Source organism: Carlito syrichta, unplaced genomic scaffold (genome assembly GCF_000164805.1).
Source record: "Carlito syrichta isolate Samal-C Ts95f unplaced genomic scaffold, Tarsius_syrichta-2.0.1 Scaffold315355, whole genome shotgun sequence".
Lineage (NCBI taxonomy): Eukaryota > Metazoa > Chordata > Mammalia > Primates > Tarsiidae > Carlito > Carlito syrichta.
Window position 1 is genome coordinate 295,092 of NW_007259451.1, and position 26,435 is coordinate 321,526.

Sequence of the window (26,435 nt, forward strand, 5' to 3'; positions counted from 1 at the left end):
GGTGCGCGCCTGTAATTCCAGCTACTCGGAAGGCTGAGGCGGAAGGATCGCCGGAGCCCAGCAGGTCGAGGCTGCGGTGGCCGGGAGCGGCCACTGCACTCCAGTCTGGGCAACAGAGTGAAACTCCAACTCAAAAAAATAAAAAATAAAAATAAATAAATAAATAAATAAAGAGCTCCCATAGAGGACTCTGAGCATAATCAAATATGATGTGACTGCTGTTCAGTTATCAATAGGGGTGGCATGACAGTAGCTACAAAGTCGGGAGCAAGAAAGCTAGCAATGGAATCAATTGTGAATATACACTCCCAACACTGGTTAGAATGTGGAACTACTGCAAAACCTACTGAAGTTAAATACAGCAGCTCCCTTCTTATTTGGACATTTATAAGAGTTTCAAGTATATTTAAGAAAAAAAAGGCAGCATCACCATGACTTTGTCACCCAGTGCCTATTTTCAAATACTTGCTACTTTAACACGTTTTGAAATACACTAAGCCGGGCTCGGTGGCTCAGCCTGTAATCCCGCGCCTTTGGGAGGCTGAGGTGAGTGGATTGCCTGAGCCCGCGGGTTCGAGACCCGCCTGGGCAGCGAGACCTCATCTCTACAATAAATCAAAAAATCAGCTGGGCGTGGTAGCGCATGCCTGTAATTCCGGCTACTTGGAAGGCTGAGGCAGAAGGATCGCCGGAGCCCAGCAGGTCGAGGCTGCGGTGGCTGGGAGCAGCCACCGCACTCCAGTCTGGGTAACAGAGTGAGACTCCACCTCAAAAAAAAAAAGAAATACACTAACTTGAACCACATAATGATCAAAATGGGTAATATAAATAATGGATGTATATCAAGAGAAAGTTTAAGATGTTTAGGAAACTATTCTTATCTTTGTTGATTGATAAGAGAACTACACAACTCTGAGCTTGATGTATCTTAATACAGCATATTTCTTAAAGATAAGAGATAGGACACAATCAATTTTTTGAGGTATATTTCTCATGTCTCATGTACTTCCTTAAGAAAATGTTACCACCGGGCTCAGTGGCTCAGCCTGTAATCCCAGAGCTTTGGGAGGCTGAGGTGAATGGATTGCCTGAACCCGCGGGTTCGAGACCCGCCCGGGCAACTTGGCGAGACCTCATCTCTACAATAAATCAAAAATTAGCCGGGCGTGGTAGCGCGTGCCTGTAGTTCCAGCTACTCGGAAGGCTGAGGCGGAAGGATCGCCGGAGCCCAGCAGGTCGAGGCTGCAGTGGCTGGGAGCGGCCACTGCACTCCAGTCTGAGTGACAGAGTGAGATTCCGACTCAAAAAAAAAAAAAAAAAGAAAATGTTACCTTATTGCAGATAACACTACTGCAAAAGTTAAAAACTTTATGCCAAATCATAAAAATATGTCACTCCATCTTGAGACACAAAATTAATTGCTTTAGTCAACAAAGTTTTGATTCTCTCCAAGTTCCTACTATTTCCTGCCTGTACAACCTCTCAAGTTATGCACCTAATACTCTTCACACCAGTCTAAAAGTCCTTACACAATGTTTTGCTCATATGGATTAACAGTCACACACACTATTTTTGCTTGAGTTTTGTTATTTCCTCCTTCTCTTCACTTTCTCCTGACTCAATTCTCTTTCGAATCTCAATCTCATTCATATTCATATCCACATTACTTAACATATAAACCTCATAGAATTACATTCCAGCTTAGTGAGAGCTGGTGATTCAATATGCTTACCTATGGTAGATAATCAGAGTAAATTGGAAGATTAAAAGGGGTTAGGTCAGGCGTGGTGGCTCACGCCTGTAATCCCAGTACTTTGGAAGGCCAAGGCAAAGAGGATTGCCTGAGCCCAGGGGTGTGAGACCAGCCTGGGCAACTTGGTGAGATCTTATTTTTACAATAAATCAAAATCAGATGGGCATGGTGGTGCACACCTGTGGTTCCATTTGGAAAGCTGAGGTGGAAGGATCGCCTAACTCAGAGAATCTGAGGAACAAAGATATAGATCCCAGCCTAAGTGCCAGGACAAAACAGAAAAAGTGAGTGAGAGTTGAAATTTTAGGTGCACCTTAGGTGTCTAAAGACTATCTGGGAGAAAACCACATACCTAATAAAAAGCAAAAGCTTCCCTACATTAGATCCTAACCACACACACACACAATTCGCTTCCCTACATAGATCCTGACCACACACACACACACACACACACACACACACACACTAACAAGATGGTTACTCCTGAGTCACAATACCTTCTCGACTAATTCCCGGAAGCAGCTGAGTTAAAGGTTTGTGTGGCTCAGTCATGTCATTTCTAATGTAAACTGGAATTACGCTGAGAAGCTCCTGACGATCTTCCTCATGTACAACAGGAATAGATTCTAAAATCAGCTGCATCTGTTCAAGTTCATGTGCACCTGAGATCAAAAAATACCAAATACAACATAAATAACCACATGCCTCAATGCTTACTTATTTGACAATAAACATACTAAAATAAACTAACTTAAATATTGTAATGACCAGTTGGGGGGAATAGTTTGAATTGAATCATTAATCAGCAGTTTTCATTGCTTTGAATATCACCAATCTACTTAAAAAGCATATCTATTTCAATTTCTGCTCACTGATATATTTGGTTTTAGCTGCTTTGCTTCCACTGAGAACTGACTCTTGAAGTATGGCCTTTTACTGAAGTTATCACACAGTAGTGAAAAAAGCAATGAATTGGGATTTAAAAGACCTAGAGTCTAGTCTTAATTGTACCCACTAATTAACTGGCTATAACTTTGGAGACAATATTTAACATCTTAGGACTCAATTTCATCAACCATAAAATGGAGGGTTGGACTAGATTTGTAGAAAATATATTTTATAGTTATGTGTTAGGGCTCAGTTAGTATTTCTAAGCTGTTAGCATTTCTAATTCAGAATCATTATTAAAGAAATAAAAAGGGCCGGGCGCAGTGGCTCACACCTATAATCCTAGCACTTTGGGAGGCTGAGGTGAGAGGACTATCTGAGCCTACAGGTTCAGGACCAGCCTGGGCAACTTGGCGAGACCTCACCTCTACAATAAATCAAAAAATTAGCCAGGCGTAGTGGCATATGCCTGTAGTTCCATTTACTTAGAAGGTTGAAGCAGAAGGATCACCTGAGTCCAGTAGGTCAAGGCTGAGGTGGCTGTGAGTGTGCCACTGCACTCCAGCCTGGGCGACAGAGTAAGACTCCAACGAAAAGAAAGAAAGAAAGAAAGAAAGGAAAGAAAGGAAGAAAGGAAGAAGGAAAAAGAAAGAAAGAAAGAAAGAAAAAAAGAAAGAAAAAGAAAACGGGAAAATTTAAATGGGTGACTAAAAAAAATTCCACTTGCCTTTCCACTGATTTCTATAAATTTATTCAATGTTCTAATTTTTTAGTTCTTACCATGAGTACAGCACTTGGAAATACAGCTGTAAAACAAAACAGACCAAGTCCTGCCTTTATGAAGCTTACCATCTTGTGGGCAAAGACAGGTAATTCCGTAAACGTGTAGTAAGTCTAATGATGACACATGTTATGAAAATAATAGGATAAGGGGGACAGACAGCACTGTTGGGAGGAGTAGGGTTGTTAATTTGCAAAGAATGACTAAATAAGGCCTCACAAATTAAGGAAGCAAGGAAACACACCATACATTCATATGAAAGAAGAAGTGTTCTAAGAAGATGGGAAAAGGTCCAGAGGAGAGAGTAGGTGTGGTGTGTCCAAGAAACAACAGTAAGACACGTGTAGCAAAAATAGAGTAGCTGGGGGCAAGTAGCAGGAGATGAAGTCAGAGTGGTACCAGTACGCAAAGGGTTTACTTTACCCTGAATTTATGGGAAGCCATTACAAAGTTTGAACAGATATGACATGATCTGCTTTATGTTTTAACAAGAAAACTCTGGCTGCTATGTGGTAACTAACCTACAGACAGCAAATATTGATGCAGGAAAGCCAGTTAGATGGTCCTGCACTGGACTAGGAGAAACAAAAATGACTAATGGGACCGGGGGAGGGGATCATAATAGAGATAATATAGGATTTTGATATATTTTGAAGGAAAAGCCCATAGGAGGTAAACTAAGAGAAGTGAGGGATGACAAGATTTTTACCTGACCAACTGAAAAATGGAGGTGCTGGTTTACTAAAATGAGGAAGACAGTAGAAAGTATGAGGGAGAAACATCAGGGGCTCAGTTTTGGATAGGTTACATTTGAGATGTTATTAGACACCCAAGTGGAGACATATAGTAAGAGTTAAGAAATCTGGAATTGAGAAGTCAGGGTTGAAGATATAAATTTGGTAGTCATCAGCATAGTATAGTATGGAGAGTATTTAGAGGAATGAAAAAAAAATTAGATTACCCAGAGTGAGGGAAGCTAGAAAAGAGTTCAAAGATAGAACGCTGGGATGCCCCAACATGAAGGGGGGAAAAGGGAAGAATTGGCAAAGCCAACTGGAAAGAAGGCCAGTGAGGAAAGGGAAGAATTCAAGAGTGGCAGGCTCAAAGATAGGTGAACAAATACTCCAAGGAGGGAAAGATCAGTTATGACAAATCCTGGAGAGAACTCAAAACAAGGACTGAGAATTGCTCAAGGATTTGGCATTATGGGGATCATTGCTGACCTCAATGAGAGTAGTTTTGGTGAAGTATGACAAAACATGACTGGAGAGGGTTAAAGAGAGAATGGAAGTAGAGGAATTATGAACAGCAAGAATACATACTTCCCTAGAGAAGCTTTACTTTTTTTAACTGCTTTTTTAACAGTCCTATTCTGCCACAAAGAGCTTTACTTTCAGAGTGCAGGAATATATGGCAATAGCTGAAGGAATGTGGGATTAGGAGAGTTTTATGTGGGATCGGGAGAGTTTTATTTTGTAAGATTAGAAACATATCAACATTTGAATACTGATAAAAAGTGATCTAGCAGAAGAGGTAAAATGAAGATGCAAGAAAAAAGCGTGCTAGAGCAAAGGCCTGGAGTAGGAGAGAGGAAAAACACCTACTGCAAGTGGAAGGGTTGACCTGGGACAGGAGCACCTACAGAGTGACAATCTGGATGCACAATAGAAATACCAAAAAAACGAGACTAGGACACCTCCCATAGGCTAAAAACACACCGACTCCCAGTGAATGCTCAGTCCTTGCCTTTTGTTGTTCTGCTCATTTGCGACTTATTCCTAATAATCACTTAGATTTTCCTTTGTGCTGCTTTTTTTTTTTCTTTTTTGACTTGGAGTCTCACTCTGTCGCCCAGACTGGAGTGCAGTGGTCGCTCCCAGCCACCGCAGCCTTGACCTGCTGGACTCTGGCGATCCTTCTGCTTCAGCCTTCCAAGTAGTCGGAACTACAGGCGCGCGCTATCATGCCCGGTTAGTTTTTTTTTGTTTATTGTAGAGATGAGGGCTCGCCAAATGGCCCAGGTGGGTCTTGAACCCGCGGGCTCAGGCAATTCACTCACCTTGGCCTCCCAAAGTATGGGATTACAGGTTGAGCCACCAGGCCCGGCCTGTGCTGCTTTTATTGAATGGTTCACCAACATACCAATAAAGCATCTACAAACAAGAAAGGAACTACAACGTAGATCTTTTAAATCATTTCCCAAACAATGCCCATTAATTAAATGTTTAAAGTTTACCTGAGTTTAAGATCATACATTATGCTTAGAGGTTTTTTAAATCCAATTTTTTCATTGATATACTTAAACAATATCTGAATGTGCCAAATGAACATTTTAAAATACATTAAGTACCTTTGTATAATCAATGTGGCAGCAAGTACTGCCCCAATTCTATGACTTGGAGCATGACCTAATGATTTTAAATTATATAGATTTAAATTTGCTTTGTTTTTCTGATTCCTTATTGTGGTAGCTTTAAAATATTTCCACAATTCTTTGATAATCCTTCCTTCAAAGGGTAGAATCCAACTCCTGTCCTTTTGAGCAGGATTCACTTCCAATACATAAAGCTGAAGTGACAGTATGTAACTTTTAAAACTAAGTCACAAAAAAATGCTTTGCATTCATGGCCAATTGATTTTTGACAAAGGTGTCAAGATAACTCAATGGGGAAAAAACTCTTCAACAAATGGAACAACTAGATATCCATAGTACAAAAGAATGAAGGTGAAACCCTATCATACACAAAAATGAACTGAAATGGATCATAGACTTAAATGTAAAAGTTAATGCTATGAAATTCTTAGAAGAAAACATAGGAATAAACATTCATCACCCTAGGTTATTAATAGTTAACTGAATGGTTAGGGAATGGTTTCTTAGCTATAATGCTAAAAGCAAAAGTGACAAAAGAAAAAGATAAATTGTACTTCATAAGAATTAAACTTTTGTTTCAAAACATACCATCAAGAAAGGAAAACCCAACAGCAGAACAGGAGAAATCATGTATGTAAATCATACATCTGGACAAGGGATTTATATTCAGAATTATGTGAAGAACTCTTACAACTCAATGATAAAAAGACAACCCAATTTAGAATGGGCAAAGTATCTGGCTAGACAGTCAACATTATTAGGTATTAGGGAAATGCAAATCAAAACCACAATAAGATTAGTTGGGCATGGTGGTACGTGCCTGTAGTTCCAGCTACTTGGAAGGCTAAGGTGGAGGGATCACCTGAGCCCAGCAGGTTGAGGCTGCAAGTGGCCATAAGCGTGCCACTGCACTCCAGCCTGGGTGATAGTGTGAGACTCCAACTCAAAAAAAAAAACCCACAATGAGATATGAATTCATACCCACTAGAATGAATATACTCAAAAAAGATACACAACTCTTTAAATAAGTGTTGGTGAGAATGTGGAGAAATTGGAATTTTCACACATTGCTGATAAGAATGTAAAATGATACAGCTGCTTTAGGAAACTGTTCTTCGAAAGGTTAAATATAGAGTTATCACGTGCCCCAGCAGCTCCACTCCTAGGTACATATGTTGATAGATCCAAGAGAATTAAAAACATATGTTCACACAAAAACTTGTACACAAATATTCACAACAGCAATTATTCATATTGGTCAAAAAGTGGAAACCGAAGTATTCATCAACTGATGAATGCATACACAATATGTGATACATCTACACGGTGGAATGCTATTTGGCCACAAAAAGGAATGAAGTACTAACGCGTGCCACAACATGATGAACCTCCCAAATACTGTAAAGTGAAAGAAGCCTATCACAATGACCAAACGTTATATGGTTTCATGTATATGAAATCATGTATAATCAACATCATGTACAATCAACACATAATCAAGATCATACATAATCAATTCATGTATAATCAAGATCATAATCCATAAAGACAGAAAGTAGACTCGTGGTTGCCAGGAGCTAGGAAAAGGAAGAAATGGAAAGTGACTGCTAATGGTTACAGGGATCTTTTAGGAGGCATGATGTTCCAAAATTAGATTGTAGGATGGCTGCACAACCCTGTAAATACACTGAACAATACGGAACTGCATGCTTTACATATCAATAAAACTTGTTTTAAAAAGTATACTGGCCAAAGAAAAAAATTTTTAAAAAAAATTTTAAAGTACATTGGCTTTCTATTTGCTCTCTTTTGGATTAGTTCTGGGGGAAGCCAGCTATCATATGGTGAAGACACTGTTGCAACTGTATGGAGACGCTCACAAGGTGAGGAACTGAGGCCTCTTGGTAACAGTCAAGTAAGTTATCTAGAAGTGGATCCTTCTGCCCAAGTCCTCAGGTGACTGCACTTTAGCTGAGAAAAACTAACAAACGCTTTAGCTGAGAAAAACTGAGCTGAACCACCCAACTAAGCCAATCCCAAATTTTGACCCACAGAAACTAAAATAATAAATGTTGTTTAAGCTACCAAGTTTTAAAGTAATTTGATACACAGTAACAAATACGGTAATATATTAGTTACATACAAATATAAATACAGTTATATATGCCGGAAAGTACATGAACATAAGGGATATAACCTCCAATCAGTAGTATTTCTAGGAAAAATGCAATCCATTTAATATTTAGTTCCCAGGAATCCCCGGTGTTTTCTCAGTTTTCTAAATTGAAATTCAATCACTATCACACATCATAAAAGAAATTTCAGATAAAAATAGGGAAAATATTATAAAGGATTGGCTACGGTTATATAAGCTAAAGCACTGCAACCACTGGCATTAAAAACATACTTAGCCGGGCTCGGTGGCTCAACCTGTAATCCCGCGCCTTTGGGAGGCTGAGGTGAGTGGATTGCCTGAGCCTGCAGGTTCGAGACCCGCCTGGGCAGCGAGACCTCATCTCTACAATAAATCAAAAAATCAGCCAGGCGTGGTAGTGCGTGCCTGTAGTTCCAGCTACTTGGAAGGCTGAGGTGGAAGGATCGCCGGAGCCCAGCAGGTCAAGGCTGTGGTGGCTGGGAGCGACCACTGCACTCCAGTCTGGGTGACAGAGTGAGACTCTGACTCAAAAAATAATAAAAATTAAAAATAAATAAAGTTTATATAGATTCTGCTTCATAAATACAAAATGATTTCTCTTTGGAATAGTTTTTTCCCCACATAATACTAACCTGCAAAAAGGGTTTTGCCAGTCAGCATTTCAGCAAAGATGCAGCCTGCAGCCCACATGTCAATGGCTTTAGTATAATTATTAGGAGAAAGCAAAAGACGTGGAGATCTGTACCATTTAGTAACCAATCCTTCAGAAAGATGACCCTAAAGAAGAAACAAAGAACATACTTTAATTTTTTTACTTTAGCTAAAGAATATTTCTTAAAACTTAATTCATTAAAGAATCCCTGATCCTAAAAAAATAAAACCAGTAACTGTTAAGTCCTAACACAAGACTGGTGATTTCTAAACTTATTTTCTTTTTTGTTTGTTTGTTTGTTTTTGTTTTTGTTTTGTTTTGTTTTGAGTTGGAGTCTCACTCTGTCACCCAGACTGGAGTGCAGTGGCCGCTCCCAGCTACTGCAGCTTCCACCTGCTGGGCTCTGGCGATCAGCCTTCCTGTGAACATCATCTTCTAGGTGGCGTGCCCCAGGGGAAGTTTAACTCCATTCAGTCTTAAAAGTACAAGAATCTAAGCCTATTTTCAAGATTCTTGTACTTTTAAGGCTGAATGGAGTTAAACTTCCCCTGAGGCACACCACCTAGAAGATGATGTTCACAGGAAATTTGCTGACCAAAATATACTATAAGAATTTACAGTAGATCACTCCAGTTAGCTATAGCGTTAACTCCAGGCTACATATTCAAGACATTTTTCAGAAGATGAGCTATCTTTCATACCAGGTCTTAAGATAATTAAAGAGCCGGTATGCTTCAAGTCAAAGAAATAAAGGTAGAGAAGAGCACCAGAGGTGCTACTTATAAACCAACACCAACAACCTCCTTAATGACAACCCAGGAGGTTTGGCTCTACTATACATTCCAGTCATAGTATCTGTTGGTTTTACTACTTTACATCTGCAAAGCATTTGACAAACATATATATATATTGTCTTATTTCATCTTCAACCACCCTAAGAAACCATGATGGTAGATAACTCCATTTCATAGGCATGATAATACTCAGAGAGATTAAGGGACACGTTTAAGGTCCCATAGCTAGTTGGATATAGAAATGATAAGTCAGTTTTAGATAGTGTAACTCTTAGTTTGGTGTTCTATCCACAATACTTCACTGTTACTCATAAAAAGCGGTCATCCATTTCAGTTTAGTACTCATTTTCTATGTTATTTTTAAAAAATTAAGCAAAAAATCCTTAATGTGAGATGATATATATGAATGAAAATGTATTTATCTTAGACATGTACTATGGAAAGCCAAGTAAGCAAAGCTCCCAGTGGTTCTTTACAACCAAAGCAGTTCCACTTTTCTATTTTAAACATCAGAATCCCACCCAAGACTTCATTGAAAACTAAAAGACCAAGGTTCACTTGAAAAATATTACTAAATTATTGCACAGCAAATTGCTATCTAAAGGAAAGTTGCTGTGAATCCTTTTGGCTATACTTACTGCCAATTGTTTATGTGAATTTAGAGATCAAACTAAATTAGATTTGTTTAAACAAAGCATAACTGAATAGTACAGACCTGAAAAGAAAAAAGACCTAAGCTGGGTATGGTAGCACACACCTGTAGTCCCAGCTACTCAGGAGGCTAACGCCAGAAGCTTACTCAAGCCCAGGAGTTCAGCCTGGGCAATATAGTGAAATCCTGTCACTTTAAAAAAAAAGGCCGGCGCAATGGCTCAAACCTGTAATCCCACCACTTTGGGAGGCTGAGGCAAGAGGATTGTCTAAGCTCAGGGGTTCAAGACCAGCTTGGGCAACTTGGTGAGACCTCGTCTCTACAATACATAAAAAATAAGCCAGGTGTGGTAGCGTAGGCCTGTAGTTCCAGCTACCTGGAAGGTTGAAGTAGAAGGCCACGAGTGTGCCATGCACCCCAGCCTGGGTGATAGAGTGAGACTCCAACTCAAAAAATAAAAATAAAAAATAAGATGATTATGACAACCTAAAACTGTTTTTTTTTTTTTTTTAAGTCAGGATCACACTCTGTTGCCCAGGCTGGAGTGAAGTAGACACAATCACAGCTCACTGCACCCTCAACCTCCTGGAGCTCAGGTGATCCTTATGCCTCAGCCTCCCAAGTAACTGGGACTACAGGTGTGTGTCACCGCATCTGGCTAATTTTTAAGTTTTCTATAGAGATGTGGTCTCGCTATGTTGCCTAGGCTGGTCTCAAATTCCTGGGCTCAGACAATCCTCTTGCCTCTGCCTCTCTAAGTGCTGGGATTACAGGTGTGAATCACCATGCTCAGCTGACAACTTAAAAGTTGAAACAGCATCCCCTCTTACCTTCAGATAGAACCACAATTCTACCCGGGCTTGGTGGCTCAGCCTGTAATTCCGTGCCTTTGGGAGGCTGAGGTGAGTGGATTGCCTGAGCCTGCGGGTTCAAGACTCGTCTGGGCAGCGAGACCTCATCTCTGCAATAAATCAAAAAATCAGCCGGGCATGGTAGCGTATGCCTGTAATTCCGGCTACTTGGAAGGCTGAGGCGGAAGGATCACCGGAGCCCAGCAGTTGGAGGCTGCGGTGGCCGGAAGCAGCCACTGCATTCCAGTCTGTGCGACACAGTAAGACTCCAACTCAAAAAAAAAAAAAAAAAAAAGCCGGGCTCGGTGGCTCAGCCTGTAATCCCACGCCTTTGGGAGGTTGAGGTGAGTGGACTGCCTGAGCCCGCGGGTTTGAGACCCACCTGGGCAGGCGAGACCTCATCTCCACAATAAATCAAAAAAATTAGCCGGGCGTGGTAGCGCGCACCTGTAATTCTGGCTACTCGGAAGGCTGAGGCAGAAGGATCGCCGGAGCCCAGCAGGTCGAGGCTGCGGTGGCCGGGAGTGGCCACTGCACTCCAGTCTGGGTGACAGAGTGAGACTCCAACTCAAAAAAAAAAAAAAGAACCATAATTCTGCCCTATATAAGGCATACACATTTCTACGTGTGCACGTATGTGTATGTATTTATTTATTTGAATTTGAGTCTCACTCTGTCACCCCACCGCAGTCTCCTGCTGAGTTCAGGCAATCCTTCCACCTCGGCCTTCCAAAGAGCTGGGACTACATGAGCATACCACCACACCTGGCTATTTATTTATTTATTTAGTATTGCAGAGACAAAGTCTCACCATACCTGGCTATTTATTTATTTATTTATTTAGTATTGCAGAGACAAAGTCTCATCATGTTGCCCAGGCAAAGAGCTGGGACTACATGAGCATACCACCACACCTGGCTATTTATTTATTTATTTAGTATTGCAGAGACAAGGTCTCACCATGTTGCCCAGGCTGGTCTCAAACTCCTGAGCTTAGGAAATCCTCTTGCCTCAGCCTCCCAAAGTGCTGGGATTACAGATATGAGCCACTATGCCCAGCTATACTTCACTTTTAAACAGCTATGAAAGAACTTCATTTATAATAAATAACTTTACACTTCAGAACTTCATTATAATAATTAACTATATAAGCTTAGGAATTTGTATTTAATTAGGACTCCATTTCAAACACAGGAAGACTGTGAATTGAAAGTAGACCCTTATCAGAAAAAAGACACTATGTAAGTAATTAGCTAAAAATTATGCCACAGTATATAAAGAAAATACACGTATCTTAAGTATATCAGTTTAAAGGTCAGTCTCAGCTGGCTTTCCACATACCTTATGGGAATAATGAGGATCCATGATCCGTGCAAGACCAAAGTCACCAATCTTCAGCACCAAGTCTTCGGTATTAATGAAAAGATTAGCTGGTTTGAGATCTCTGTGCAGTACATTTGCAGAATGAATATACTTGAGCCCCCGTAGCAGCTGATACATGAAAAGCCTGGCGTGCTCTTCCAATAGAGGGCCCTGCTCCAGCACATTGGCCAAGTCTGTCTCCATGTACTCCTGAACAATGTAAACACTGTTCAGTTCAGTAAGAGAGCCCACATCGTCTGTTAATTGACTTCCACTGGGACCAAGAATTTCAAACACTTTCACAATGTTATCATGGTCAAGTCTTCTAATAATTTTGATTTCACGTAAAGCATGTTTGACACTCTGGGGATCAGTAAGGACAATTTTCTTGATGGCTACTCTTTTGTCACAGTCATTGTCTACAGCAGAAAAAACCAAGCCATTGCCTCCACAACCCAATGGTTTTAAGTCCATATACCTAGAGCCCAGATCAAAACCATGAATGTTCATGAGACTTTCAAATTTCTCTGCCATTCTGAAACCCTTACTATTGCCTTTTCCTTTCGAATTGTTGAACTTGTGTAAACAAGGAAGAAAACTGGCATCAAAAGGAAAGATCTTTCAAAAAGGGAGAAGAAAAATAACTATGCTTCCACAGCAAGATGGTTTCTTGATGTTCATTGCATATGCCAACCAGGCCCGTTGAGTTCCCCTTAGATTTAAAGCTCAAAAAGCTCTACTCATACTGAGAATTAAAAAGATTGCAATACTCATAGTTCAAGAAAGGGGCAGCAACTCTGCAGACATTTAAAGAAAACACTCAAGAAACTCAAACGGAATGAAATGACATACTATGCACTCAGATTTACTGTGCTAAACGATTTAACATTTAACAAAAATGTGAATAAATATGCACACGACAGGCTTCTATGAACATTCTCCTCACAGTGCAGATACATTCAGTGTTGGACTGGTCCTGAGCAGCATCGTTCTAAGGTGCTGGTTAGCACTATTTCCGTTTTGCTTCTTTTCTTCCTTTGTTGCTATATATTTCAACAGGAAGCCCTGGTGGCTGTTGGTCAACAGATGTTTTTTGTTAGTGATCAGGTGGCTCCAGCTCACCACAATCACAGTCAAAGCTACCGTCCATCTTACTCTGATACAACCTGGGGGATGAGAAAAAAAAAAGGAGTCACCATTGCAAGAAATACTCTCTTCTTCAAATGTGAAAATAACACAAAGTGGGCATTTAGCAATAAACTACTACTGGTGACAATTTCTCTTATTCAAGAATACTTTGTAGCTGGGTTGTGGTGGCTCACGCCTGTAATCTCAGCACTTTGGGAAGTGAAGGCAAGATGACTGCCTAAGCCCAGGAATTTGAGACCAGCTTGGGCAACTTGGAGAAACCTCACCTCTACAATAAATTAAAAAATTAGCTGGGTGTGGCGGTACGTGCCTGTAGTCCCAGCTACTTGAAAGGCTGAGGCAGAAGGATCGCCTGAGCCCAGCAGGTCAAGGCTGTGGTAGCCATGAGTGTGCGACTGCACTTCAGCCTGGGCAACAGAGACTCTGACTCAGAAAGAAAAAAAAAAAACAACTTATAAAATGTTGTAAGCAATTCAGATGTGTTGGCCTGAGCTCCAAATCTCACTATACCAGACTCTTTATTACACTTAGGCTCATTAGGTTGTAGCACTTCAGAAATGCCAATACGTATGGGAAGGTTCATAATGTTTTCACACAACTCTAATTTTTTTGAGGGGTAAAACATTAGTGGCATTGCTCTAAAAGAACATATTAACAAGCCTGCAATGTGTGTGTTTGTTAAAGAGCATCTTTACTTATTAACTATGCCTATCAACATTCAGTGAACAAAAATTTAGCAATACAAATACATTTGCAGAATATGCTCCTTCAGTATATAAGAGTGAACTCAAACAGTGAATAAATCTATGAAAAAGTGTTTTGGAGAGGCCGAGGTGAGAAGATTGCCCGAGCCTATGGGTTCGAAACCAGCCTGGGCAACCTCTGGTTTCGAGGGAGACCTCATCTCTACAATAAAAAAAATTAGCTGGGCATGGTGGCGTGCACTTGTAGTTCCAGCTACTTGGAAGGCTAGGCAGAAGGATTGCCTAAGCCCAGCAGGTCAAAGCCGCGGTGGCTGTGAGCATGCCACTGCACTCCAACCTCGGCGACAGAGTGAGACTCTGATTCAAAAAAAAAAAAAAAAGAAAAAGTGTCTAATGTCATTAATAGTCAGAAAAATCAAATCACCATCAGATAATATTTCAAACTGAAAAACATTTTTAGAGCCTGTTAACATCAAGTTTGAGGAGGAATGTGGAAAAACAGGAACTTTCATATTATATTGGTGGGAGTTTAAATTAGTAAAAGAACTTAAGAGTAATTTAACATAAATGCATAAATAAATAAATGGCATACTCTGACCTAGCCATTTTTCTTCAAGTTAAACTCCCTAGAGAAATGCTTGCAAACACATAAACCCTCATTTTTTTGGTAATGAAAAAATTAATTCCAGCACTTTGGGAGACTGAGGCAGGCAGATCACTTGAGGTCAGGAGTTCAAAATCAGCCGGCGCAACATAGATCCTGTCTCTTAAAAAAAAAAGAAACGGCCGGGCTCGGTGGCTCAGCCTGTAATCCCAGCACTTTGGGAGGCCGAGGTGAATGGATTGCCTGAGCCCGCGGGTTCGAGACCCACCTGGGCAACTTGGCGAAACCTCATCTCTACAATAAATCAAAAAATCAGCCAGGCGTGGTAGCGCGTGCCTGTAGTTCCAGCTACTTGAAAGGCTGAGGCAGAAGGATGGCTGGAGCCCAGCAGGTCGAGGCTGCGGTGGCCGGGAGCGGCCACTGCACTCCAGTCTGGGTGACAGAGTGAGACTCCAACTCAAAAAAAAAAGAAACAACAACAACAAAAGGCCAAGCTCTGTGGCTCAGCCTGTAATCCCAGCACTTTGGGAGACCAAGGCAAATGGACTGCCTGAGCCCACAGGTTCAAGACCAGCCTGGGCAATTTGGTGAGACCTTGTCACTACAATAAAAATTTTAAAAATTAGCTGGGCATGGTAGTGTGCTCCTGTAGTTCTGGCTACTCAGAAGGATCACTGGAGCCCAGCAGGTTGACGCTGGGGTGGCTGTGAGCATGCCACTGCACTCCAGCCTGGGCGACGGAGTGAGACCCCAAATCAAAAAAAAAAAGCTATGTGGTGGTATGCACCTGTAGTCTCAGCTAACTGGAAGGTTGAGGCAGGGGGCTCACTTGAATCCAGGAGTTGGAGGTTACAATGAGCTATGACTGTACCATTGCATTTGTGCCTGGATGACAGAGTGAGATCCTGTCAGAAGGAAGCAAGGAAGGTGGGGGGGGGTGGGTGGAGGAAAGAAGCAAAGAAAACAATCTAAACTTCCAAAAATAGAACAGGTAACGTGAGTTATGTTCATATAGTGGAATAAAATAGTAAAAATGAAGAGATGGCTGAAATATCCAAAACTAAAATAAATTTAAGAAGCAAACTCAGATAGAAATGTACATGCCAAAACCAGTTATATCAGACTCAAAAACATGCAAAATAATGCTATTTTATAAGTACATACATATATAGCTAAAGTATAAAAAAAATGTGAGATCGACAAATACCAAATTCATGACAATGATTACCTTAAGGAATGAGGAAAGAGATTTGATTTATTTATGGTTTAATGTGTTATTTCTCTTAAAATAAAAGACAGATTATTAGAATCTTATAGAGCTGGGTGGTATGCATATGAAGGTTCATTGTATTGATCTCTGTACATTTGAAATAGTTTGTAATCTTATGAATATCCTATGCCAGGGCAGGAAAAAATAGCCTCAACTCCAGTAGATGGTTCCCTAGCCAGTTTGGAAAAACTAGAGAAACTTGGTTCTTTCAGTTGCCTAATGGCCTAATCCTTGAATCTGCAGATGTCTGTATCTAGAGTACCACATATGAGACATCATGGTAAATAAGACCAGACAACACTTTAGGCAGAAAGAGTAATATAAAACCACCAATTCATTCACTTATTCGTTTAATTTAATATACAAACATTTATTAAGCAACACTATAGGCTAGGCAGGAACAAGACAGACATGAGCAAAATGGATAGAATTCTGGCCTTTGATAAGCTCAACTTACTGTCCAATAGGAGAAAACAGCTTTATTTAATAATAACTGATATTTACTATCTCTCAGTTCTTTTAATAAATAGGAACATTTATGTCTGCTTAACATTATGAAGGACAGTAATAGCATAATAGCTTTCTTTGTTTTACTATAACAAAGATGGTTTCTGTCTGCAACTTTTTGTCTGCTTTTCAGAAATCAGCCACACAAAAAAGTAGACTTCCAAAAATGAACCAGTCTATTTATAGTAAAACATTTAAAAGCTAGTTTATGAATAAACTTTTGAATTAAAAAATATTTCAAACAATTTAAGTCCAATATATTTTATCATTTACTATTATCCGATTGAGGCATTAATTTCTCTTTTGTCTTTAGCCACAGTATACTTTCAGTGTTATTTGATGTAGCTCATGTGATTACAGAAATAATAAAAGTAAAAGTCTGCAGTGGCAAAAAATAAAAATTCAGATTTTTAAAGGGCCTTGATTAATATTGCATTTCTTCCCTCCTTCACTTTTTTTTATTTGTACACATCTTGATTCTGTCTGTTCCCCACCAAATACCCTAGGAAAATTGGTATTTTTCAAAGGCTCCGGTATTTATGAAATTTTACATTTTGCATTTCTACAGCAGAATGTTTGCTCATGCCCACCTTCTTGCCTTTAATGTAAACAATTCCTTAAAGTTCAGTCAAGTTTTACATTCTTGAGAAATATGTTATAAAGTCAGTTCCACAGGCTTAAATGAAATAAGAACAGTAAAATCTCTAAGTTCTCTCAAGCTTCTAGTTCACTAATAGAGCAATCCAGTCAAGCACAAATAATGTGGTGCCAAAAACAACATAATTATTATCTGACAGAGTAGCACGACAGTAGGAACTGTAGCCAAATTATCAGAGAAAGCCATGAGAATGAAAGATCCTAACTCAAGACCTTCATCCCTATCTGCCCCTTTATTTAGTGGACCAAGAAGCCTCACAAACTAGAAATAACTACAAGGATGAGAGTGCCTTTTCAGAAATCTCAGTGACTGACCAGCAGTTACCAGCATAAAGTAACAAAAATTGATGCCAGGGTAAGTAGGATCTTGTGCCTAGGCTGAGAACAGCAGAATCATCATTATGAACTCAGATAATGAAGACTACACATTCCAAAGTGAGAAGGTAATATTTATCAACAAAACTGTAACTCCACTAGACAGTGAGAACTGCAGCAATAAAAAATGTGGGGAAAAGAAACCATTATTTACAATGGCATTGCTTGTTCAGTGGTTCTGCCTCATTGCTCTGTGAGTAGTATTCCTCAGAATACTTTAATGTTCATGAGACCAAATGCTACTGTAATCCCAGTACTTTGAGAATACTTTGGGAGGTTCCCTTGAGCTCAAGAGTTTGAGAACATCCCAGGCAACATGGTGTACACCTGTAGTTCCAGATGCTCAGGAGGCTGAGGAAGGAGGATTGATTGAGCCCAGGAGTTCAAGGCTGCAGTGAGCTGTGACTGTGCCACTACATTCCAGTCTGATCAGAGAGAGACTGTCTCAAAAAACAGTAGAAAACCAGGGGACAAGTGGTACTAAGGAATGGTGCAGGATGCTGAGAGCCTACACACTGGGGGATCTGATCTAATGAGAAAGGTCAGGATGTATGTCTCTGGTAGCCATAAAAAAAGCAGAGGCCTGCCATGTTCTCTTAGTGACCCTAGAGAGAAAGCTGCTTCCTCCTTATCACCCTGACTCTTACAGCAATTATATTTCAAATTCTGATCTCTTCCAACCACCTCCATCTTTCACATCAATCATGGAGCTCCTTGGCCTGATTAAAGCATGCAGGTAGAACCCAACTTGGTAAATAAAATAAAGCTCAGAGGATAATTTATAAGAATAAAGTTGGCTTTTCTGCTTTACCTTTGGTTTTCTTTCAGTGATCTATCATAAGCTCTCATCATAATGTCCTGGCTGGGTACCAGTTTCCTAAGTTTATAAGGCAGTTCCTTGAAACTGCTAGCCAAATTTTCTCCCAAAGCACTTCTCTCGTCTCTAAATGACCTCCTGGTCTACCCTCATGACAAGAGCAATATACAGGTACTATGTGTGAGTCAAGCCTAACAGGGTAAAGTAATAAAATGCAAAGAAAAAAATTAAGCCACCCTGGGCAACATATCAAGACCCCACCTCTACTAAAATTTTTTTAAAATTGCCGAGGGTGGTGGTGCACACCTGTAGTCCTAGCCACTGGGGAGGTTGAGGTAGGAGAACTGCTTGAGCCCAGGAGGTCAAGGCTGTGATGAACTATGAGAGCACCACTGCACTCCAGCCTGAGAGGCAGAATGAACTAAAATAACTTCACTCTGTCCTATCTCCCATTCTACAGAAACAGGATTTTCTTTTTCTTCCTATCCAGAAACAACCTGGCCTATCAGAAAGGAAGTCTGGATGTGCAAAATAAGTTTGTGGTAAGGGCTATGAACACAAAGGTTATGATATAAATATAATGCATGTATTTTGTAATGGTTACTTCCTGGTTGTCCCTTCTACCTTCCACTCTGCTGCTCTTCAGGTTAAATGCTGACATGGGTCACCTGGGCAGTTTGCATTCACTGGCAGTCCTCCCCATCTCCCCTCCTCAAAGGCACTTACTTGCCTGTTTTGCTCTTCTCCAGAGTCAAGTGAGTAATTTGAGTTAACTGGAATCCAGCCAGCCTCACTCTCCTCAGCCAAAAACCCAGTTGCTTTTGGAGAGAAGGGAAAGGTTGAGTTCTTCTTATATTCACCTAGGATTGTCTCCTAACCCTGGCACAGAAAGGTGTTATTATAGCAAATCCAACCTCTTCCCTGAGAGATCGTGTCCTCACGCTCTCATCAAATCTACTAAGATTCTAGGGCAGAGAAGGCCAAGTGCTACAGCTTAGCTGCGTGCTCATATGCATTCTTGAGAAAGTCCTTGCTCCTCATGTAGGGTAGCCCTAAGAGTTACCAGGGACCCCTTCCAGGATTTGGACATCAGTGAGGCTGGCAGTGTAAACTAGTATCAATTAATAATCTTAGGAACTTGAGAAGAGGACAGGACCTTAGAACTAAAACACCAGAGCCTAACAGGCTTTTCCTAGTATCAGTAACTATGCTTAGCTAGAGACAAATTTTCAAAGTCAGAGAAGACAATTATATAGTGTCTAGCAAAGCACCCAACTTAAAAACAAACACTTCTCCTCTACTACCAACTTCTGTTCTTAAATTGTTTAACCCTTGCCTAAATACATTAACAGTAAGGGCTTTCATTTGCCATTGCATTTAAAAGGCCATTATAAAATATATGCATTATATTTATGTTGTCGTTCATTTCTAGCTGCTATTTACTATGTGTTATCCATATTGGAATATCAAATGTCACAAACCAGATAAACAGTCAAAGAAGCTCCAATGACCCTCCCAATTCTAAAAGTCTATGATCTACAAAAGCACAGAACAAGTCTTTTATTCACAAACACGAAATGGTGGTATGCCCAGAATGGGAGGGATATAATTGAAACTGCTGTATATAAAATAGTAAACAAATGCAAGACCTCTACAAACTTATTGTTGGACATTTAAAAATAATTTTAATAACACTTCATGCCACTTCCTATCTTCCTCTTGCCAGAGGCTTCATTCTAAGATTCCTCACTAACATTAAGGAAACACTGGAGCAAATAAAGGAGCTGGAGACATGTGGGCAGTCTCTTTCTTCAGGTGGCCTTTGGACACCTGAGGAGTCTAATCCTATGAAAATTAACACAAACTTTTGTAGCAGTCAGGATAGGTTAGATAACTCCCCCAAAAGCCTTGAAATCTCAGTGACTTAAAACAAAGACTTAAAAACAAAGTTTTAAGTCTCACTCATGCCACAAATCCAATGTAGCTGTTATCCAATCTGTTGAGGAATCCACCATCTCTACCACTGACACTCAATGCATAAGAGGAAACAAGAAGTGGGAATATCTCACTGGTGCTTAGAGCTTCCATCCAAAAATGACTCAGTTCACTTCTACTGACATTTTATTGCCCAAAGCAGGTCACATGGTCACACCCACATCTAAGGGAGTAGGGAAAGGCAATCCCAACATGGGCCCAGAAGCTGAGAAAACCAAGATGTTTTTAACAGCTTTGACTAAAACAGATTCAATCCTTCTATCCATCCATTATATTTTCATTCAACAAAATTTTATTGAATGCTTACCATGTGCCAGGCATTGCTTTAGCCATTAAGGCACAGCAGGGGTGAAAATGTTTTTGTTAAATCCTGAACTCATAGGAACACACACTACCAAAGCATAGGAGCACACTGTAGTAGATTGCTCCCTGTCCCACTAACATTCCACACTTCTCCTCTCCTTTTTTAATTTTTTTTGAGTTGGAATCTCACTCTGTCACCCAGGCTGGAGTACAATGGCACATTCATGGCCACCCCAGCGTCAACCTGCTGAGTTCAGCCAATTCTTCTGCTTCAGATTTCCAAGTAGCCGGAACTACAGGAGTGTGCTACCACGTCCAGCTCATTTTTAGATTTATTGTAGAGATGAGGTCTCACCAAGTTGCCCAGGCTGTTCTTGAACCCGTGGGCTCAGGCAATTCCCTCACCTCAGCCTCCCAAAGTGCTGGGATTACAGACTGGAGCCACTGCACTGGGCCCCTCCTCTTTTCTCAGTCCCTTGTCTTCTGCCATCCTTCTTCAACCTAATATAATCTCATTCTTCAGGTCCTCTACTCTTCATTTTCCAGGGCATCCTTCATTCCTCTCCCCTTTTTTGTGGTTCTGTCTCTTATAAAAGATTTTGGACTAAGTAGCTTTGCTGACGTTTTCTCAGCATAGAACCTGGTCATTAGTATGCACCCTAAAAGCTGTACTGAATAAATTCATGTAAATAGCATATTCTACTTGGCAGTAGGAAGCACTAGAGATGATAAGCCCTACTCTCAATTTTTTCAGACTCTGATCCCATTCTGATCTACCACTGGGGAACATGCCGAAGATTCCTAGACATGGTACTTTCCGGGTATTCCACCAAGACCCTCACCCTATATAAACACATAGGTCTAACAACAACATGAAGCAAGTAGTTGGTTTCAACCCACTCAGAAGAAACAAAATACTTCAATGTTTTGTTGTTGACTTGCTTTATTTTGAATAATTATGCCACTGAAATAGCACTCTATATAAGCAGGACTCTGTAAAAAGTGCTATCAGCCTATGTAATACCAAAGGAGGTGACCAGGTGTGGTGACTCAAACCTGCAATTCCAGTGCATAGGAGGCTAAGGTGGGAAGATCACTTGAGTCCAGGAGCTCAAGACCAGCCTGGGCAACACAGCGAGATCCCCAACACCACAAAATATTTTAAAAATTAGGCTGAGCCGGCTCAGTGGCTCAGCCTGTAATCCCATGCTTTGGGAGGCTGAGGTGAGTGGATTGCCTGAGCCTGCGGGTTCGAGACCCACCTGGGCAACTTGGCGAGACCTCATCTCTACAATAAATCAAAAAAATTAGCCGGGCGTGGTAGTGCGCGCCTGTAGTTCCAGCTACTTGGAAGGCTGAGGCAGAAGGATCGCCGGAGCCCAGCAGGCCAGGGCAGCGGTGGCCAGAAGCGTGCCACTGTACTCCAGTGGGGGCAACAGAGTGAGACTCCAACTCAAAAAAAAAGAAAAAAAAATTAGGCTGGTGTGGTGGCACATGCTTATTCTTAGCTACTCAGGAGGCTGAGGTGGGAGGATCGCTTGAGCTCAGGAGTTCAAGGTTACAGTGAGCTATAATCATACCACTGCATTCTGCATGGGTGAAGAGAGAGACACGGTCTCTAAAACAAACAAAGGAAGTACCATGAAGATATGCAAGACCTCAACATTACTCTTTGGTCCACCCTAGCAGGCTCTATAACACAGCTATGGTACCACAGATTTCCAGACTACAGAACAAATATAACTGCTTTTGTTTTTCAGCTAACCCCGGTGAGGGTCTGAAGGAAGTCATGTTATACAAAGCCATACAAAATATTTCTGAATCTCATCAAATGGAGAGAACCATATGCTTGGACTGTCGGCTCCCTCCTTTTAAAAATAATTCAAAATGGCATATAACTTTTCTAAAATATCCTTCCTCCTTTGTTTCTCATTTTCTCCAGGCCTGAAGAAAGCTTGCAAAACTTAAAGAATAAAATAATTTTTAAAAATTATGTTTCCACCATGCATGGTGGCTCATGCCTATAATCACAGCACTTTGGGAGGTGGAGGCGAGAGGACTGCCTGAGCCCAGGGGCTCAAGACCAGCCTGGGCAACTTGGAGAGACCTTGTTTCTACAATAAATAAAAAAATAAAATTAACCAGGCATGGTAACACACCCCTATAGTTCCAGCTACTTGCAAGCCTGAGATGGAAGGATCACCTGAGCCCAGCAAGTCAAGGCTGTGATGGCCATAAGCATGCCACTGTACTCCAGCCTAGGCAACAGAGTGAGACTCTGACTCAAAAAAAAAAAAAAAAAAGTACACACACACATATCCATACTAGAATTTGGAACTACTGAAAAATTCCACTCTGATTTCATTAAGCCCATTCTGTGGCTTGAATGTATTCCTTAAAATTCATTTGTTGGAAACATAATCCCCAATTCAAGTGTTGAGAGGTGTGGCCTAATAAGTGATTATTAAGGCTGGGCATGGTGGCTCACGCTTATAATCCTAGCACTTTGGGAGGCCAAGGTGAGAGGATTACCTGAGCCCATGCGTTCAAGACCAGCCTGGGCAAGTTGGCGGAGACCTCATCATTACAATAAATAAAAAAATTAGCCAGGCATGGTGGCACATGCCTGTAGTTCCAGCTACTTGGAAGGCTGAAGCAGAAGGATCACCCGAGCCCATCAGGTCAAGGCTGCGGTGGCCGTGAGCGTGCCACTGCACTCCAGCCTGGGCAACAGAGTGAGACTCCAACACACAAAAAAAGCAGTGATTACTAATCACTAATAAGAGGTGGATGGATTAATGTCATTATCATGAAGTGGACTTGTTATAAAAACAAGTTTAGTCCCCTCTTGCTCTTCTGCCATGAAATGACGCAGAAAGGAGGCCCCCACCAAATGCTGGCACCTTGGTATTGACCTTCCAGCCTCCAGAACTGTGAGAAATAAATTTCTTTTCTTTATAAATTACCCAGTCTCAGATGTTCTGTTACAGCAACACAAAACTGACTAAAATCACCCATATTACAAGAAATAAACCATGAATCATAAGATCTGAGGTCTACTCCAGGGTCTATGTCTAAGTTAGCTATGCAGTCAAAGAATTTCATTTATTTATCTCAGTTCCTCATCAGGAAAACAAGGTGGCTGAACTACATAATTTCTATGGCCTCTTCTAGCTCTCAAATTTTGTAATTCTAATTAAAGGCTCAGGATTTTCACTAAACTTGTAATTCTAATTAAAGGCTCAGGATTTTCACTAAACATTAAAATGCATAAAGTTGCCAGACACCAATGCTCTCACCCTATAAACTACAAGATGGATATGCTACTCAAAAAAAAAAGTTTACAAGAAAAACCACATCAGAGAGCTAAGGATGCAAAGAAATCTAAATAAGCTAAATTCCAGAAAATGTCAAGCCCTTCAGAAGAAAAGCAACCATGACTATCCTCATTCCTGGCAAAGTGGCAGAACAAGGAATTTTCCACTGACAAGATTAAGGAGAAAACAGTTAAACTTATAAAGAAATTGTAATGGCTACATGTGGACTCAGATAACATTAAAATTTGGAGAATACCCAGCTAGAAGCCCCTCCTACCAACTCTTCCGATGGGTCTTCACTGAGTGCAAAAATCTGAGCACAAGACAGAAAAACTGAGAGAAAATGCCATGAAGCAACAAGCCTTCACTTTGTCAAGATTGCTGCCCTCTGCAGGAAGGAGACAGGACAGGAAGCACAAGATGAATACTTCTGAGGTATGGAGTCTTCACAGAATATAAGACAGATATTCCTCCTGAGGCTGGGAACAAAGATTAGGGCAAATTCACAATATAAGAAAAACCTGGGGTAAGACTAATAAGCAAAGAAAATTCCCCAGCAGTCCAAAAAGCTGGAAGCCAGGCTGAAAAGCAGAAAGAACACCATGGTTTAGAAAACTGATGGAGCAGAAGTATATGAATAATAGCACAAAAACTTTCCAAAGCTGATAAAAGACACCAATACACAGATTCAGAGACTCAATGAATCCCAAGCAGGATAAATACAAAGAAATCCAAACTTATGCACATGAGAGGAAAACTTGAAAACAAAAAGAGGGCTTGGTGGCACACACCTGTAGTCCCAGCTACTAGGAAACCAGAAATAAAGAGAAGTAAGAGAAAGAACAACTCTTAAAATCAATTAAAAAAAAAAAGACAAAAGAGAGACAAAAGTATATACTGGGAAGAATCATAAGAATGTTGGCTGATTTACCAATGGAAACAATGAAAACCAGAAGACAATAGAATACTTTTCAGGTGACAAAACAAAAACAAAAACAAAAAAACTAGCCAGGCTCGGTGGCTCAGCCTGTAATCCCGCACCTTTGGGAGGCTGAGGTGAGTGGATTGCCTGAGCCCACGGGTTCAAGACCCATATGGGCAGCGAGACCTCATCTCTACAATAAAATCAAAATGAGCCGGGCGTGGCAGCGCAAGGCTGTAGTTCCAGCTACTTGGCAGGCTGAGGCGGAAGGATCACTGGAGCCCAGCGTGTTGACAGAGTGAGACTCCAACTCAAAAACAAACAAACAAACAAACAAAACTATCAACCCAGAATTCTGTATCTAACGGAAATAAACTTCAACAAAAAAAAAAAGATAAAGACATTTTCCAAGAGACAAAAGTGGACAGAAGTTGTCTCCCTCAGACTTTCACTACAAGAAATGCGAAAAGAAGTCCTTCAGGCTGAAGAAAAATGACATCAAATGTAATTCCACGTCTACAGAAAGGAACAAAAAGCTCAAAAGGGGTAAATATCTGGAAAATATAAAAAGCCAGTCACTGTGACTCATGCCTATAATCCCAGCACTTTGGGAGACTGAAAGTGGGAGAACTGCTTGAGTCGAGGAGTTTGAGACTAGCCTGGGCAACATAGTGACACCTCGCCTCTCCAAAAAATAAATAAAACCTATTTTTAAAAATCTATCTACATTTAAGTGTCTTTAAAAGACTACTGATGGCCAGGCATGGTGGCTCACGACTATAATCTCAGAACTTTGGGAGGCCGAGGTAGAAGACTGCCTGAGTCCACGGGTTCGAGACCAGCCTGGACAACTTGGCGAGACCTCATCTCTACAATAAATCAAGAAAAACTAGTCGGGCATGACGGCATATGCCTGTAGTTCCAGCTACTTGGAAGGCTGAAGCGGAAGGATTGCCTAAGCCCAGCTGGTCAAGGCTGTGGTAGCTGTGTGCATGCCACTGCACTCCAGTCTGGATGACAGAGTGAGACTCCAACTCAAAAAAAGAATATGTATCAAACCTGGTTGGAATCTTAAAGACTAAATTACGGAAGGCTATAAAATCCAAGCAGGAGGGAGAGGGAAGGTAACTCATACCTACTACGTATGTATTATGTGCCAAGCATTTTCTAAGTGACAAATTATTTGTTAATCCTAACTACAACTTTCTAAGTCTCATTTTACAAAGATGCTCTGAGAGGTAGAGGTAAAAAAATTCATGAAATCACACATACAGTAAATGCAAGGATTTGGACACAGGCCCATGTGACTTGAGGGTTAGAATCTTCCCACTGCATAAGGTGGGAGGTTAAGAACAACTCCATTTCTACACCTGGAAATAATATAAACAGCAAATCAATCTGGAAGCTATCAGCAAGTGCCAAGCCTAGAGGTACGAGGCCAGAAGCAAAAACTATCCACTCAATGCTAATACACAAGATAATTAAGGAAAACTTATTTAACAGCCACTCTTTTTTTTTTTTTTTTTTGAGTTGGAGTCTCACTGTTGTCCAGG

At 40.7% G+C, this 26,435-nt stretch overlaps 1 protein-coding gene across 5 annotated transcripts in view; it reads right to left on the reverse strand.

Moving 5' to 3' along the window:
* Nucleotides 1-26,435, reverse strand: part of MAPK6 (mitogen-activated protein kinase 6) — a 51,721-nt gene that overhangs the window by 7,482 nt on the left and 17,804 nt on the right. For all 5 annotated transcript variants that reach the window (XM_021706207.1, XM_008072582.1, XM_021706208.1 and 2 more), the window contains exons 2-4: nt 12,242-13,428; nt 8,584-8,728; nt 2,251-2,415 (exon numbers count right to left, since the gene is read on the reverse strand). In XM_021706207.1, the coding sequence (XP_021561882.1) occupies nt 2,251-2,415; nt 8,584-8,728; nt 12,242-12,796 (865 nt within the window). In that variant the 5' untranslated portion in view covers nt 12,797-13,428. The remainder of the gene's footprint in view (nt 1-2,250; nt 2,416-8,583; nt 8,729-12,241; nt 13,429-26,435) is intronic.